The sequence below is a fragment of the Orycteropus afer genome, unplaced genomic scaffold, assembly GCF_000298275.1.
Source record: "Orycteropus afer afer isolate SDZICR_OR568_19922 unplaced genomic scaffold, OryAfe1.0 scaffold00459, whole genome shotgun sequence".
Lineage (NCBI taxonomy): Eukaryota > Metazoa > Chordata > Mammalia > Tubulidentata > Orycteropodidae > Orycteropus > Orycteropus afer.
Window position 1 is genome coordinate 1453003 of NW_006922046.1, and position 16736 is coordinate 1469738.

Here is a 16736-nt window from a genome sequence, read left to right on the forward strand (position 1 = left end):
CTTATCAGAGAGTTCCAATGCTGCTTCTTCCTCAGGGATGTGTTCTGGGTCTGTATCCTGCTCCCTTGTTTCTACCACTTTATCTTGCTTCTTTGTGTGGACAGTGATGGTCTGTTGTTTTCGAGGCACCGTGGTGTTGTATTTAGATCCTTGTTCATAGTTTTTGAAGAGCAGCCAAGGGTGATTCAGGCTCTTCTTGGTGGTTTTTTATCATTGGCGCATTGGTGGAGAAGAAGGTAGTGGCTCTCGCTCAGTAAGTGAAGTTGCAGGAGGTGTGGTTGTAGTTGTGTCTTATGAGGACTGTTGTTGTCTTCCACTCAGTTAGACACAAATTACAATTTAATAACTATCAAAAAACTAAAAGCCCATGAATGAAAAACACACCATGTAATCACACAGGAACAGTAACCAAAAAAGAAAAAAGGGGAAAAAAAGAAGAAAACCTGCAATATCTGGGGATAGGGCACCAAGAAAAAAAAAGTAGAGAAGGAGAATAATAAATGAAAAAAAAATGGAAAAATGCAAAAAGAAAATCAAGGAACAGGGTTAACCATGAGAAAAAAGAGGGGAAAGAAAAAAAAAAAAAAACCTTAAATTAAAAAAAAATAATAAAAATTTCATCCAGGCACAGGGAAAAGAAAAAGTGCTGAAAACTAGGACCTGGGAAGGGGAAGATTAAGAATAATAATAAAAAGGACAAAAGTATTAATAATATTAGTTGTTTTAAAACAGACAAATACAAGCAAACTAATCACCAGAAAAAAGAAAGCGAAAAAGAAAAAAATAATCGGTGGAGGACAGGGCAGGGCACCCAGGCTCCGTCTGAGCACACAGACTGTGATGGAGTTCCTGTGGGCCCAGAAGGTAGGTAGGAGTGGGGGGTGGCCACACCTCCATTCACCAAGCGGGTGTGGGGTATAAGAGTAACAAGAGGAATGTTGTAACTTGTCAGTCTTGCAGGTCCCGAGTGTCCTTGGGGTTGCTGGGAAGCAGAACGTGTTCTTAAGCACCAGGAGTCTGCGAGTGCACTGTCTCTTTAAGTATCCAAATTAGTCAAGCGGCTTTTTAAACCTTCAAAATGGCGGCAGCTCCAGACCGGCAAAAGTCCACAGTTCAGCCCACCTTTCTCTTCACCTTCTCCGTTTGTTCCCCAGCGACCATGCACAGTCCTGCATGCAGTCCCTGGCTAGCAGGGTGATTTTTAGGTTAATTCTTAGGTCCTACCACCACTCGGGAATCTCCAAGCTGTCTGTGCCATCAGGATCGCTCAGGATCACTACCAGACCGCAGCTCCATCTGTCTCCTTTTTTGGTATTTTCACGCAAATTCTTCTGCTAGTTGGGGTTTAGTCCACTTGTATATCCTTCCCTTCAAGGCTCAGGGGTCCAGGATTATCTTCTGTGTCTGTTTTAATTGGTTTCCCTTTTTCTTTGTTAAAGAGGGTATGTGCAGTCTTTCTGCCTTGTCCACCATCTTGCCCTACTCTCTCCAAAACTGTAAGTCTTTATGAAAGTAGACTGCCTCATCTTTATCTCACGGAGCAGCTGGTGGGTTCAAACCTTTGACATTTTTATTGGCAGCCTAGTTCTACCCACTATGTTTCCAGAGAACAATTTACCCATTCTACATATACTAGATTGGGAGCTCTGGTGGCTTAGTGCCTAAGGCATTTGACTGTTGACCAGAAGGCTGGAGGTTCACACCCACCATCCACTCCTCAGAAGGAAGCTGGTTGACTGTTCTTAAGAGTGCATCTCCTTGTTACAGTTGTTTGCCTCATAGGCCTGTCTACCGTTTGGCTGAAAGTTAAGCCATGGAGTGGCTTCAATTCCAGGCGTGAATTCACTCCAGGCCTGAAGGGTAACTCAGGGCCATAATCTTAGAGGTTTTACCAGTCTATCTGAACAGTAAACCTGGTCTTCTTTATGTTTTTGAATTTTGTTCCACACCTTTTCTTCTACTCTATCTAGGATCTCCAATTTTGATCCCTTTCCAAGTGATTGGCCTTGTTAGCCAGGTACCATCTAGTTCTGGTCTCAATGTCATAGGCTGAAGTTCTCATGGTCCATTATTTCTTTGGACTAACTGTTCCATTTATCTTTGATTTTCTTCACTCTTTTTGCTCTGGATGTAGAGAAACCAATAGTTGCATCTTAGATGGTCACTCGCAAGCTTTTAAGACCCCATTCACTACTTAACAAAGTTAAGATGTAGAACAATGTTTTTGTGTACTATGTTGTGCCAGTTGAGCTTGATGTAATAAATATATGAAGTCAAACAATTCAAAAACTGTTTCAGTATGAAAGAACTTGAATGTAAATGTTTATTTTATTTAACTTTTAAATAATATTTTATTATGGTTTTGGTGATGGTTTACACAGCAATTTAGATTCTTGCTCAGCAGTTCCTACACAAATTGTTCAGTGACAGTGGTTACATTTTCACAAAACATTCTCAGCATTTCCATTCTGGTTATTTTGTTTCCATTAATCTAGTTTCCCTGCTTCATTACATTCTCATTTTTGTTTTAAAGTAATTGTTGACCATTTGATCTCATAGAGATGTTTTTTTTTTTTTTAAAGAAGCATAGTGTTCAGAGGTGGTATTCTTTATTTTGTAAGCCAATGTGTTATTTAGCTAACAGGTGACTTCAGGGGCTAGTTTCTCAGGGCAGTAGTCTTGGGGACTCCTACAGTCTCAACCAGTCCAGTAAGTTTGATTTTTTTTTTAAGGAATTTTGAGTTTCTGTTCCACATTTTTCTTCTGTTCTATCAGGGTCCATCTATTGTGGCCCTGATCAGAATGATCAGTTGTGGTATCCAGGCACCATCTAGTTCTTCTGGTGTCACATTTGGGTCCATGAGACATTTTCAGTATATTTTTGTATGTGGTATGATATATGGATCCAGCTTTATTCTTTTGCATGTGGAAATCCACTTGTCTCAGCACTATTTATTAAAGTCCCCACTGAATGGACTTAGTATCTCTGATAGTTGGAGCTGTGTGTCAATTTGGCCGGACCACAGTACTGCGTGGTTTAAGCAGTTGTGATGTGTGTTGTTCCAGTGATGGGAGCAGATGTATATGGTTTAAGCAGCCAATCCATTGAAAGGGAGTTTCCCTAGGGATGTGGCCTGCTTCCAGTATATTTATGGACATCCTAGGAAAAGAGACACTCTTCTGTGGATCAGGATTTTGCCTATAACTGTCTGTGAGTGAACAATCCACCCTTTGGCCTGGAGATCTTGGATTTGTCATTCGTTGGAGTCAGCAGCCAGTATACTGCCTGCCAGCCTTGAGCTCCTCAGCCCCTGCAGCTTTGTGAGTCGGGAAAACCTCCAGCTTGATGTTTGATCCAAGAACTTGGGACTTGCCAGCTTCTAAAGTGTGTGAGCCAATGTGAGCCATTTTCCTAAGATAAATTTCTTTTTTTCTCTCTCCATAAGTTTTACTGATTTTGTTTCTCTAGAGAACCCAGTCTAACACATTTGGTACCAGGAGTGGGGTCCATGTTGCTGAGCCCATGCATAACCTCCATCCCTGCCACCATGGGCACTTTGTTCATGAGCCTATTGAGCAATGACAGGAGTAGCTGGGGAAGAAGGATGACTGGTTTCCACTGAATGTTTCATCCTATCTACCTGATTGTTACAGTCCTCCTCTGCTGAGGTCACCTTTTGGTGGGCATTCACATGAGACACAAATATCTTCACTCCTTTGGCCCATTCAGAGAGATCTATCCACATACCTCTTAAGTCACACTTGTATTTCACCTTTTGGGGCTCGCTTGGACTTAAGCATAGTTATAGGTCTGGAAGCAACAATGGATGGTTGGGGCAATTCCTCAGAACATTCATCAGTGTCTTCTCATGCCTCTGGATCAACAGACAAAGAAGGGCATTACTGTACTATCTGATTACCAAGGGGAAATTGGATTGACTTTACATAATGGAGGTAAAGAAGAATATGTCTGGAATACAAGAGATTCTTTAGGACTTCTCTTAGTACTACCATGCCATATGATTAACATCAATGGAAAGTTATAGTAAGCCAATTCTGATATGACTACTAATAGCCCAGACCCTTCAGGAATGAAGATTTGGGTCACCCCACCAGGCAAAGAACCATGACCATCTGAGGTGCTTGCTGAGGGCAAGGGAAAAACAGAATGAGTGGTGGAAGAAGGTAGTTCTGAATATCAGCCACAACCACGTGACCAGTTGCAGAAACGAAGACTGAGATTGTTGTTATATTTCTTCATTGTATATGTGCATCAAATATTTTTGTTTCCTTCTGTTATAAACTGTGAAATGTAAATAAGGTTAATGCATTTTGGTTGTACATGTGTTAGCATATCATGTTAGGTGCAAATATGACTTTATAGTTTTCCTTATTTAGAGATTATATATGGTTAAGAAGATGTATACAACTGCCAAGTTGACAAGGGGTGGACTGTGATAGTTGGAGCTGTGTGTCAACTTGGTTGGACCACAATTCTGTATGATTTAAGCAATTGTGATGTGGGTTGTTCCAGTGGTGGGATCAGATGTATATGTTTTGAGCAGCCAATCCATTGAAAAGGAGTTTCCGTAGGGGTGTGGCCTGCTTCCAGTATATTTATGGACATCCTGAGAAAAGAGACATTCTTCTGTGGATCAGGATTCTGCCTACAACTGTCCATGAGCGAACAATCCACCATTCGGCCTTGGATTTGTCATTCATTGGAGTCAGCAGCCAGTATACTGCCTGCCAACCTTGAGCTCCTCAGCCCTTGCAGCTGCGTGTGTCAGGAAGCCTCCAGTTTGATGTTTGATCCAAGAACTTGGAACTTGCCAGCTTCTATAAGTGTATGAGCCACTGTGAGCCATTTTCCTAAGATGAATTTATTTTTCTCTCTATATATAAGCTTTACTGGTTTTGTTTCTCTAGAGAACCCAGTCTAACACAGTATCCTTGTTGAAAATCAATTGATCATAGATGTATTATTTTATTTCTAGACTCTAAGTTCTTTTCCAGTGGTCCATCATTATACCAATACCACAAATGGTTTGCACTTGACTACTAACCAAAAGGTTGGCTGTTTGAACTCAACAAGCAACACTGTGGAAGAAAGGCCTGGCAGTCTACTTCTCTAAAAATTACAGCCAAAAGAACTCTATGGAGTTCCAATCTATTCTGTAACACATGGGGACACCATGAGTCGGAATTGACTCGACAGTAACAGTTTTGGTTTTCGTTGTTGTTGTTGTTGTGTTTTATTATACCAGTATCAGACTGTTTTTATTACTGTAGCCTTATAATATGCATTGAGATCAGGAACTTTGTGTCTTCCTACTTTATTCTTCTTTTTCAAGATTGCCTTTGTTATTTAGGGCCCTTCATAGTTCCATGTAGCTTTGAGGATTGAATTTTTCTTTTCTGCAAAGAAAGCAGAATTTTCATGGGAATTGCATTGAATCTATTAGATTGCTTTGGGTAGTATTGAAATCTTAACTATATTAAATTTTCCCATCCATGAACACATAATGCTATTCATTTAGGTCTTCTTTAATTTCCTTTAGTAATATTTTATAGCTTTCAGTGTGAAAGTCTTTTTCCTCCTGGTTAAATTTATTCCTAGTTATTTATTCTTTTAGGTGTTACTGTAAATGGAATTATTTCTTTAATCTCCTTTTCAGAATACTTATTGCTGATTTATAGGAACCCAACTAATCTTTGTGTGTTGACCTTGTACCCTGCTACTTGGCTGAATTCATTTATTAACTCTAATAGCTTTCTTGTAGAATATTTGAGGTTTTCTATATATAGGACCATGTCATCTGCAAAGAGAGATACTTTTACTTCCTCCTTCCCGGTTTGGATACCTTTCATCTCTTTTTCTTACTTAATTGCTGTTTTTATTTATTTATTTATTCTGTCTCTTTATAGTTGAGGCTTTCCTCAGATGTTTTGTAATCTTTGAATGCCTGCTCATACTTAAGTGTAGGAGCCTAAGAAGCTGAGTAGAGTCTCTGAGTGCGCAGTGGCTTGTTGGCTGTGAGTCTTATTGTGAGGAGAATTGCTTTTTAGTGGGGCACCTCTCTGTAGTCTTTTCTCTGTGGCAGGTCAGATTTCCCAGGGAAGGCTTCTCCTGCCCTTTGACCTAGGGATGTAGGCCTATCTGCTCGTATCCTGGGTGCAAGGTGACAGAAGCAGACCGAGGTCTCATTATTCAGTACAAACTTGGTGGCTTCCTCTTTTCAGTATACTGCCCTCATCCTCAATTGTGCCTTGAGTGCTAAGTCCTGAGATCTTCTGTTTTATCCTCTCCAGAGAATCAGTCTCTGGAGGCATTTTTCTAGCACTGAGAAGTGAGTAAGATGATCTAGGGATTTCTCCCTTTATTTTAGCCCCCACTACACTCCCACAGTCAGAGGAGCCTAGTGTTGCCAATTCTTAAGCTTTCTGAGGACTGTTAACACAGAGTTAGACCTCCCAGGGCTGGCTTCAGATTCACCTTTCTTGGATCTACAGAGTCAGTTACCACCACGTGTCCATCTGCTTTTTAGCTTCCAGATTTTTCTTTTGAGATATTGTCTCCTGCAGGGTTAACTTTATCTGAAGAATTTTGTCTTTGTCCTTTGTTCCTGAGAGATAACCTAAAACACCTTGGATTTTCCCCCCATGATTTAAGTGTCTTTGATAAGGACTCTAGACCACATATCAAGGTTTATGATTCATGTTGGGTGGGACTAAGTATACCAGAAAGACCCAGCATGTGCTCTGGACCTGGCACTTCAATCCAGTGATATCAGCCAGCCTCAGGGGAGAGGTGCTCGAGTTTGAATTACATAATGAGACCCTCAGTAAAAACTCTGAACACAACAAGCTCCATGGCTTCTGTGAAAAACAGCAATTTGGTTGGTGATGTGCATCAATGCATGTGGGAGGTTAGCATGTCCCTTTTTGGGATATGGAAGCTCCACATTGGGAACCTTCATAGACCTCACACTGTGAGTCTCCTCATTTGTATCCTTTTTGCTATAATAAAAACGTGATCATAATTATAGCACTTTCTGTGACTTCCATAAGTCATTCTAGCAAATGATCAAACTTGAAGGAGCAGTGGGAGTCAGGAGTCAGATGTGAGGGGTGCTGGGAGCTTGTAGTTGGCATCTTGAAGGGGTAGTGAGAAAACCCCAAATTTGTAGTCAGCAGGCCATAAGTGATAGTGTCATGGGAACTCCAAGCTTGTGGTTGGCATCTGAGGTCTTGAGCAGACTTGGAAGTCTAGAGGATTGTGTCTTTCAATTTGTGAGGTCTAACCTGGCTCCAGGTGGTTAGGATCAGAGGAAGAAATATTGTATTTGCAGTTGGTTTGAGATGTGGAATTAATAAATAGATTTCATTTACTTGATCTGTACATTTGGTGTCAGATAAGTAGGATTTGATTTTTCTAGCATTTCCTCTCTGGTTTTCTCCTTTATTGTGGCTTCTTCTTTTTCTTTTGTAATAACAGGTTTATTGAAATATAATTCAGTCACATACCATAAAATTTACGCCTTCAGGATGTACTATTCAGTGTTTTTTACTGTATTCACAGAATTGTTCATTATTACCATTATTTAATTTCAGAACTTTTTTTTTTAATCACCTCAGAAAGAAACTCATACCCATTAACAGTCACTATACATGCTACTTTCTCCCCAACCACTAATCTGGTTTCTGTCACTATGGATTTGCCTATTCTAGATATTTCATATAAATGGAATCACACAATACATGATCTTTGTTGCCTGACTTCTTTCACTTAATATAATGTTTTGCAGGTTCATCTATGTTGTAGCATAAGTGGGTACTTCATTCCTTCTTATGATTGAATAATAGTCCATTGTATGGGTATACCACATTTTGTTTATCTGTTCCTTTCTTGATGGGCATTTGAGCCTTGTGGGTTTTGCATTAAAAAACACATTTAAAAGAATGAGGTGTAGGGAAAGAGTGCAATTTGATACATATTTTTAAACTGCAATCCTAGTCCTGCAGCCCCCTGTTCCTCTATGGTTTATGAGTTTGCTGCTGCTATCACTAGTCCTTACCCGTTTTGAGGTTGGACTTGGGTCTAGAGGAAAGCACTTTGTAATGTCTTTTTCTCTCACTTAGCAAAGGTCTAGATAGTGAACAAGCTCTAGCTAATCATTCATTTTCTCATCTATAAAATAAAGGTAATAGAGTAGAACCAGGGGTCTATGGGCTACACCTCCTTTCAAAACATATTTTGCATAAAACCCTAGGCTGGGGGGGGTGGTTGGTGCAGCATAGAAACAGGCCTGGGATGCATGGAACTGTCATGACCACCCTTTTATCTTACTAAACAAATGGCAGTTTTACAGCTCTGCCTTGGGGTGTGAAGTCCATTTTATCACTGTCAGGGAAGAATTGAAATAATAGCTGAATGGAAGAAACAAACAACATTTATTTTTCTTCAAATTGTTATTTTAACTATTTTACAGATTGTTGCAGTTTTTAAATCCTGATCCTTTGAGAGCTGATGGAGTCTCTGATCTGCAACAGGTATTATAGTCCCTCAGTAAGGAAAAAAAAAAAAAGGAAGAGAGGAAGGGGAACTGTTTAATCCTTTCCTTCTCCCCACCAGACTTGAAAAATGCCTTAGCTGGGGGTACTCCACCTGAAGAAGTTCTTTTAGGAATTATCTAGTAAATTTTTGCTTTAACACAAATTACTTCTTATTCCTTTTGAGTCATAGATGAACTTCCTTTCATATTTGGTAGTTTTGATTGTTTTTGATAAGCGTATATGCCTAGATACTTACATTGACATCAAACTCTTCTACCTTACTCATTTCTATAAAATCCTTCATATTCTGTGATAATCTCAGGCAGATATTCTTTTTCTAATTCTGTTTGCTTAGTTGCAGAAGTTGAAGCGGGGCATGCAGCAGCCATTTGTAGTGCTCAGAAACAAGATTGAGCCCTGCTTAACCATTGAGATGTCCCCACTTTCAGCAGACCTAAAAAAGGTAAAAAGTATTCTTAACATCCAATTTGTGAAGTAATACTAACTTGCAGAGCTCAGGCGGCATAGTGCCTAAGCCATTCAGCTGTTAACCAGAAGGCTGGAGGTTCAAACCCACCAGCCACTCCTCAGAAGGAAGACTGGGCAATCTACTTCTGTAGAGATACCACCTTGGAAACCCAAGGAGGAGTTGCTATGAGTCAGAGTTGATTCAATCGCAGTAAGTTTGGGTTTTTTTTTTTTGGTTCTAACATGGAGAGATTTTTCATTGAACATTTATAGTTATATGTTTGCATTTGTATAATTTCTTTGTTTTTGAAATTCTCTTTTATACTTTCATTATTAATTTTTCATTCTTAAGCCTAGGATAACTTCTTTTATTGTTTGTTTGTTTATTGATTGATTGATTGATTGATTACAGTGTTTCCTCTCCTCCCCTCATACCTCTGGTAACAAAGTTTCCTTCCATATATAAACCTTTCCTTGACTTTTTACAATAATGAACTAATACAATATTTGTCCTTCTGTGATTGACTTATTTCACTCAGCATAATATTCTCCAAGTTCATCCACGTTATATGGTGTTTTGCAAATTCTACATTTTTCTTTAGTGTTGCATAGTATTCCATTTTGTGTATGTACCATTGTTTGGCTATCTATTCTTCTGTTGATGGGAAGGCACCTCAGTGGTTTCCATCTTTTTGCTGTTGTAAATAGTGCTGCTGTGGTGCATGTATCTGTTCTTGTCTGTCCAAGATAATTTCTTATAAATGAACTATTATTTTGTGGAGAAATTGTGTAACTGTAAATGCTTTTCTGAAATAAACTTTCAAAAGTGCCTCTGGAAAGTGTCTCAGAGGGAGCAACAAGCTGCCAGGAGAGTTTTAATATACTTCTTGGCATTGTCTGCAAAATTACTTTACAGATTTGATGGTTTCAACTGGTAAATGGATCATAAATATTTACTTCTTTGTTGATGTAAGAAAGAAATAAAAGTAAAGGATTCCAAATTGGCAAAAAAGAAGTAAAACTATCACTATTTGCACATGATTTGATTCTATACATAGACAATCTTAGAGACTCAACAGTAAAACTACTGAAACTAATAGAATTCACCAAAGTGGCAGGGTACAAAATCAGCATACAAAAATCAGTTGGATTTGTCTACATTAAGAAACAGAACTCTGAAAAGGAAATCAGGAAAATTATACCATTTACAATACCCACCCAAAAGATGAAGTACTTAGGAGTAAATCTCGCCAGAGACCAAAAAGACCTATACAAAGAAAACTACAGGACACCAAAAAAGACCTACATAAATGGAAGAATATACCATGCTCACAGATAAGACTTAATATACACATAAGTAAAATTTTGCTGCAAATAATTAAAAAAAGAGTTGTAGTGGTGTACTGACAGGGAACTTCCAGAAATGAAAGCTAGATGCAGAAGAGAAAGTGAAATGAGAGATATCATTGTTGATGTCAGGTGAATCTTCACTGAAAGTAAAAAATACCAGAAAGATGTTTACTTGTGTTTTGTAGACTATGCAAAAGCATTCGACTGTGTGGATTACAACAAATTATGGATAACACTGAGAAGAATGGGAATTCCAGAACACTTAATTGTGCTCATGAGGAAACCTGTACATAAATCAGGAGACTGTCATTCAAACAGAGCAAGGGGATACTGCATGGTTTAAAACCAAGAAGGGAATGTGTTAGGGTTGTATCCATTCACTGTATTTATTCAGTCTGTATGCTGAGCAAATAATCTGGGAAGCTGGACTATATGAAGAAGAATACAGCATCAAGATTGGAGTAAGACTCATTAACACCCTGAGATACACAAACGACACAGCTTTGCTTGCTGAAAGTGAAGATGAAAGACTACAGTCTGCAGTATGTATTACTCTTCAACATAAAGAAAACCAAAATCCTCACAACTGGACCAAAAAGCAGCATCACGATAAATGGAGAAAAGATTGAAGATGTCAAAGATTTCATATTACTCCGTTCCACAATCAACATCCATGGAAGCAGCAGTCAGAAAATCAGATGTCCTATTGCATTGAGCAGATCCGCTGCAAAAGACCTCTTTAAAGTGCTGAAGAACAAAGATGTCTCTTTGAAGACTAAGGTGCACCTAGCCAAAGCCATGATATTTTCAGTTGCCTCGTATGCTTGTGAGAGCTGGACAGTAAATAAGAAAGAACGAAGAAGAGTTGATGCTTTTGAGTTGTGGTGTTGGCAAAGAATACTGAAAATACCATGGACTGCCAGAAGCCAGAAGAACAAACAAATCTGTCCTGGAAGAAGTGCATCCGGAATGCTTCTTGGAAGCAAGAACGGGCAGACTTCGTTTCACCTACCTTGGTCATGTCAGAAGGGACTATTCCCTGGAGAGGGATATCATGCTTGGTAAAGTGGAGGGTCAGCAAAAAAGGGGGAGGCCCTCAATGAGCTGGATTGACACAGTGGCTTCAAGGATGGGCTCAGGTATAGCAAGGATTGTGAGGCTGGTGCAGGACTGGGCAGTGTTTCGTTCTGTACGTAGGGTTGCTGTGATTTGAAGCTGACTTGATGGCACTCAACAATAGCTACGAATATATGAAAATGTCAATACTACCTGTTTTGGTCACCTAGTGCCACTCTGAAAAGAATATACCACAAATGGGATGGCTTTAACAAACAGAAGTTTATTCTTATAAATTGGAGTCTTTAAGTCTGAGTTCAAAGTGCCAGGCTCTAGGGGCCTGGTGAAAGCCCCTCAACCTTGGGCTTCAGCTCTGCCTCCTGCTGTCAGCCCACTGAAGCTGGCTTTTCTTCACTCAGCTGCTGGCTGCTGAGGCGGACAAACTCAAGGTCAACAAGTAACAAGGCACAGTCCTGATACTACCAAACCACATGGCAGACCATTAATTCAAGTCTATTAAAAGTCCCAAAAGAGCATGGCAGGCTGCTGAAAAATGACTCGGCTACACACAGGATTCAAGCGTGCCATAAGCTAGACATCATTCGCAAAGCGGCTTCTTATCTACAGAAAGCAGACCACATCCCTAAAGCAGCTACTCAGCTGCTTGTGGTAGATCCCACCATGGAGATAATTGCCAGTCTCATCATGGGCAATAACTACCACCAGCTGTCCAGCCACCCAACTTGGTACCTGTACAGATCTTCATTGGGTGGCATCTGTATAGATCTCCTCCACTGGGTGGCTCCAGTCCCCTAGTTTCTCTGAGAGGCCACCTCACCCCCTTGACCTGGCCGGCCCTGTTCCTCTCCCTCTTGGGCATGGCAGCCCTGCCCCCTCACTCTTGGGCAGCAGCTATAACTCCATCCCACTGGCTCACAGGAACAGCAGCCCCACACTCCAGAACCAAGTTGGTGAAGGTCTGGCTTTTTGAAACATAGGGGGCTGTGGTGGTTCCACCCCCAAAGGCCATGGTCCTACCCTTGAGACTGTGGCAGCTTTGCTACCCAGTTCCTTGGTCTCTCTGCTTCTGCCAATTAATGCCCGAGGGCAACTCACTCTGCCAGGAATCTTCCTGCCCAAAGGACAGTTAGCTTTCTTGCTCATTGGGGTCCAACTTACTACTCCATCTCATGCTGGTTTCTTCTACCAGTTAATGCCAGACAGCAAGCCATTCCTTACCTAATGGCACCCGGCTTTCTCCTCTGTGGGCTGGTAAGCCTGTTGCTGTTTAATACCAATCTCTCGTTCTCTCTGCCGGAGTCTCAGGTCAAGGACACCTTCCACTCCTGTTTCCACATTTTAGGTATCTGTCAGAGCAGCACTGCACTCTCTCGGTACCTTATTCTGTTTTGGTTACCTAGTGCTTCTCTGACAGGAATATACCACAGATGGGATGGCTTGAAGAAACAGGCATTTATTCTTACAATTTGGAGGCTTTAAGTCCAGGTTCAAAGTGCCACACTCTAGGGGCTGAGTGAAAGCCCCTCAACCTTGGGCTTAAGCTCTGCATCCTACTCCTGGTTCACTGAAGCTGGAGTTTTTTCTTCACTTAGTTGCTGGCTGCTGAGGCTGACAAACTCAAGGTCAATAAGTAATAAGGCACAGTCCCGATACTACCAAACCACATGGCAGGCCATTAATTCAAGTCCATTAAAAGTCCCAAGATCAGCAGAGCATGGCAGACTGCTGAACAATGACTTGGCTATGCGCAGGGTTCAAGCGTGCCATAAGTTAGAGATCATTTGCAAAGTGGCTTCTTACTTGCAGGAAGCAGACCACATCCCTAAAGCAGCTACTCAGCTGCTTGTGATAGATTCCATCATGGAGATGATTGCCAGTCTCATTATGGAGAATAACTACCACCAGCTGCCCAGCCACTCAACCAGGCCCGGCCAAGTTAACACACAACCTTAACTACCACACTACCCAAAGTGATCTACAGATATGATGCAATTTCTATCCAGATTCCATTATCTTTTTTTTTTTTTTTTTCAAAAAAGAGATGGAAAAACTAATCATCAACTTTATATGGAAAGGAAAAAGACCTCAAATAAACAAAGCATTATTAAAGAAGAAGAACAAACTAGGAGACCTCACACTCCAATTTCAAAATCTACTATACAGCCCTCAGTAGTCAAAATAGCCTGGTATTCACAACATAATAATAGAAATCTTGGTCCATAACCTGCTTTGGTGAGTAGTGACTAGGGTCTTAAAAGCTTTTGAGTGGCCATTTAAGATGCAGCTAATGGTGTCTTCTTGTTGGAAGTGAAGAAGAGTGGGGAAAACCAAGGGCGTTTGGAAACAATCATCCATAGGGTATGATGGACCTTGAGATCAGAAGAACTAGATGGTGCCCAGCTACCAATGTCATCCACTATGGAAGGGATCAAAACTGGAGATCCTGGATAGAGTGGGAGGAAAAATGTGGAAAAAAATTCAAAAACACAGTAACAACCAGAATTACTGGTCAGATGGAGTGTGGTGGGACCCCCAAGACTGTGGCCCTGGAATACACTTCGGGCCTGGGATAAGACTCCCAAGGACTGGCTCTCAGCCCAGCAGTATTAAGACTTACATGCAGAGCACTGAACCCAGGTGATGCACCCACCTACTCTATGGCGATACGCCCTTTGGAGCGTTTGGTGGTCATGCACCACCAAAGGGGCATCATTCACATGGAGGGAAAGCTGGACAGACAGGAATGCATAACTAAGAAGGGCGCACAGGGATAGGGGCATCACAGGGAAGGGAGAGGAGGAGAGTAAGTAGGTTGGGGATGGTAATTGGGGAGTGAAACCAAATGTACAGGAAGTGTTAATGTAGAACAAATTCTGCTCTGTAAATTTACACGCAAAGCACAATTAAAAAAACAAACAAACTGCTATTGGTATAACAACAGACAGACAGATACTTAGACTAGTGAAACAGAATTGAGAACCCAGAAGTAAATCCATGCATTCTTGGACGGCTGATCTGTGACAAAGGGTTGAAACCCATTAAACAGAGAAAACACAGTCTCTCTAACAATTTTGCTAGCAAAATTGGGTATCTATATGTAGAAAAATGAAACAGGATCCATATCTCTCACCATATACAACAGCTAACTCAAGATAGACAAAGACCTAAATGTAACACCTAAAGCTTTGAAGACCATCAAAGAAAAAAATGGGACAAACTTAGGGGCCCTTATTCATGACATGAATACATTATTAAACAAAGCTGAAAACAAACAGCAGAAGAAAAACTTGACTGAGACTTCTTAAAAACCAAACATTTATGCACATAAAAAGACATCACCAAAAGAGTAAAAAGAGAACCTATAGACTGGAAAAAAAATTTTGTCAATGACATATTGGACAAGGGACTTACCTTGGAAACTTCAGCACATCAACATCAAGAAGACAAACACAACAGCAAGTAGACAGAAGGCACAAATAGACACTTGACCAAAGAAGACATTCAGCTGACTAACAAACACATGAAGAAATGGTTGTGATCATTAGCCATTAGAAAGATGAAAATCAAACCAACAATGAGATATCATCTCACCCCAGCATTAATAGCAAAGTTCAGGAAACAACAAGTGCTCATGAGGATGTGGAAAGACTGGAACCCTTATATGCTGCTGGCAAGACTGTAAAATGGTGCAACCACTTCCAGTAAGATGGAGGAATAGGCAGACAAGCGACACAGACCCTCTTCAACAAAGGAAAAAAAAAAACCCAGTTGACAGAGATACAAAAGATAATCCTGAAGCCCTGAGCTTTGAAAGGAACTATACAGAAGTGGGTTAGGCACCAAGTAGTGGAAAAACCTGAACAAAGGCAGTTAGTACAGAGACAGTCAGAGCTGCGGACTGTCAGCTACTCTGATGGGATCAACAGCTTGAATATTTCCAAGAGGTGTTAGGACCTGAGAATTGACCTAAAGATCAGCCCTGGTCACCAAGGGCTGAAGGGACGACTGCACTGGTGGCCTGTGACTAGAAAGGAAAATAGTAAGGAGGGAGACAACCTGAGCCATTAACTTTCCACTGTCTGGAGGGCGTAGCCATTTTGATTGCTTACACATGGCAGCCATTTTGGATATTTAAAGTGATCGAGGATGCAGCCATTTTGAATGTTTACAGGCGGTGGCCATTTTGGATATTTAGAGTGACTGAGGGCGCAGCCATTTGATTGCTTACACACGGCAGCCATTTTGAATATTTAAAGTGACTGAGGATGCAGCCATTTTGAATGTTTACAGGTGGTGGCTATTTTGGATATTTTAAGTGACTGAAGGCACAACCATTTTGAGTGTTTACTAGCGATGGACATTTTGGATATTTAAAGCAACCAAGGGTGCAGCCATTTTGAATGTTTACAGGCGGTGGCCATTTTGGATATTTAAAGTGACTGAGGGTGCAGCCATTTTGAATGTTTACCAGCAGCAGCAATTTCAGATATTTAAAGTGACTGAGGGTGCAGCCATTTTGATTGCTTACACGTGGCAGCCATTTTGGATATTTAAAATGCCCGGGGGCGCAACCATTTTGAATGTTTAAAAGCGGCGGCCATTATGGATATTTAAAGTGACCAAGGGTGTAGACGTTTTGAATGTTTACAAGTGGCAACCATTTTGGATTTTAAAGTGATAACATTCTCATAGGCTTGCTCTGGTAGCATAGTGCCTAAGGCACTTGACTGCTAACCAGAAGGCTGGCTGTTCAAACCCACCAGCCACTCCTCGGAAGGAAGGTTGGGCAATCTACTTCCGTAGTGATACTGCCTCGGAAACCCAAGGAGGGTACGCTATGAGTTGGATCTGACTTGATGGCACATAACAACAAGAAGCATAGGCTGTGTTTGCCAGGGTTGTCAGGGACATATGAGAGGCTGACAACAGGAAAGGAGAAAGATGGTGAGTGTATAAGTGCTGTCAACTACTGAATAGGGTAACACAGCATAGTACCCTGCTTGCATAGATAACATACAAAGAAAATGAAAATCGTGGGCAGGTCACTCCAACATACAATCACTAATTAAATAGAAACACAAAAATATCACAATGCCTCGGAGATAACAAAGCATCACGGTCCACACAAAGAAGCAAGATAAAGCAGGAGAAACAAGGGATCAAGATACAGACCCAAAGCACATCCCTGAAGAAGATGTAGCATTGGAACTCCCTGATAAGGAATTCAAAAGAATTATATTTAGGTATCTTCAACAAATTGAGAGACAGATCAAGGAAAACACAGA

General features: G+C 40.8%; 1 protein-coding gene across 1 annotated transcript in view; it reads left to right on the top strand.

Moving 5' to 3' along the window:
* TDRD12 (tudor domain containing 12) overlaps positions 1–16736 on the top strand; it is a gene marked incomplete at its 5' end in the record, with an annotated part of 227744 nt that overhangs the window by 117445 nt on the left and 93563 nt on the right. The window contains 2 exons of the mRNA XM_042782749.1: positions 8493–8553; positions 8912–9019. Of these exons, the coding sequence (XP_042638683.1) occupies positions 8493–8553; positions 8912–9019 (169 nt within the window). The remainder of the gene's footprint in view (positions 1–8492; positions 8554–8911; positions 9020–16736) is intronic.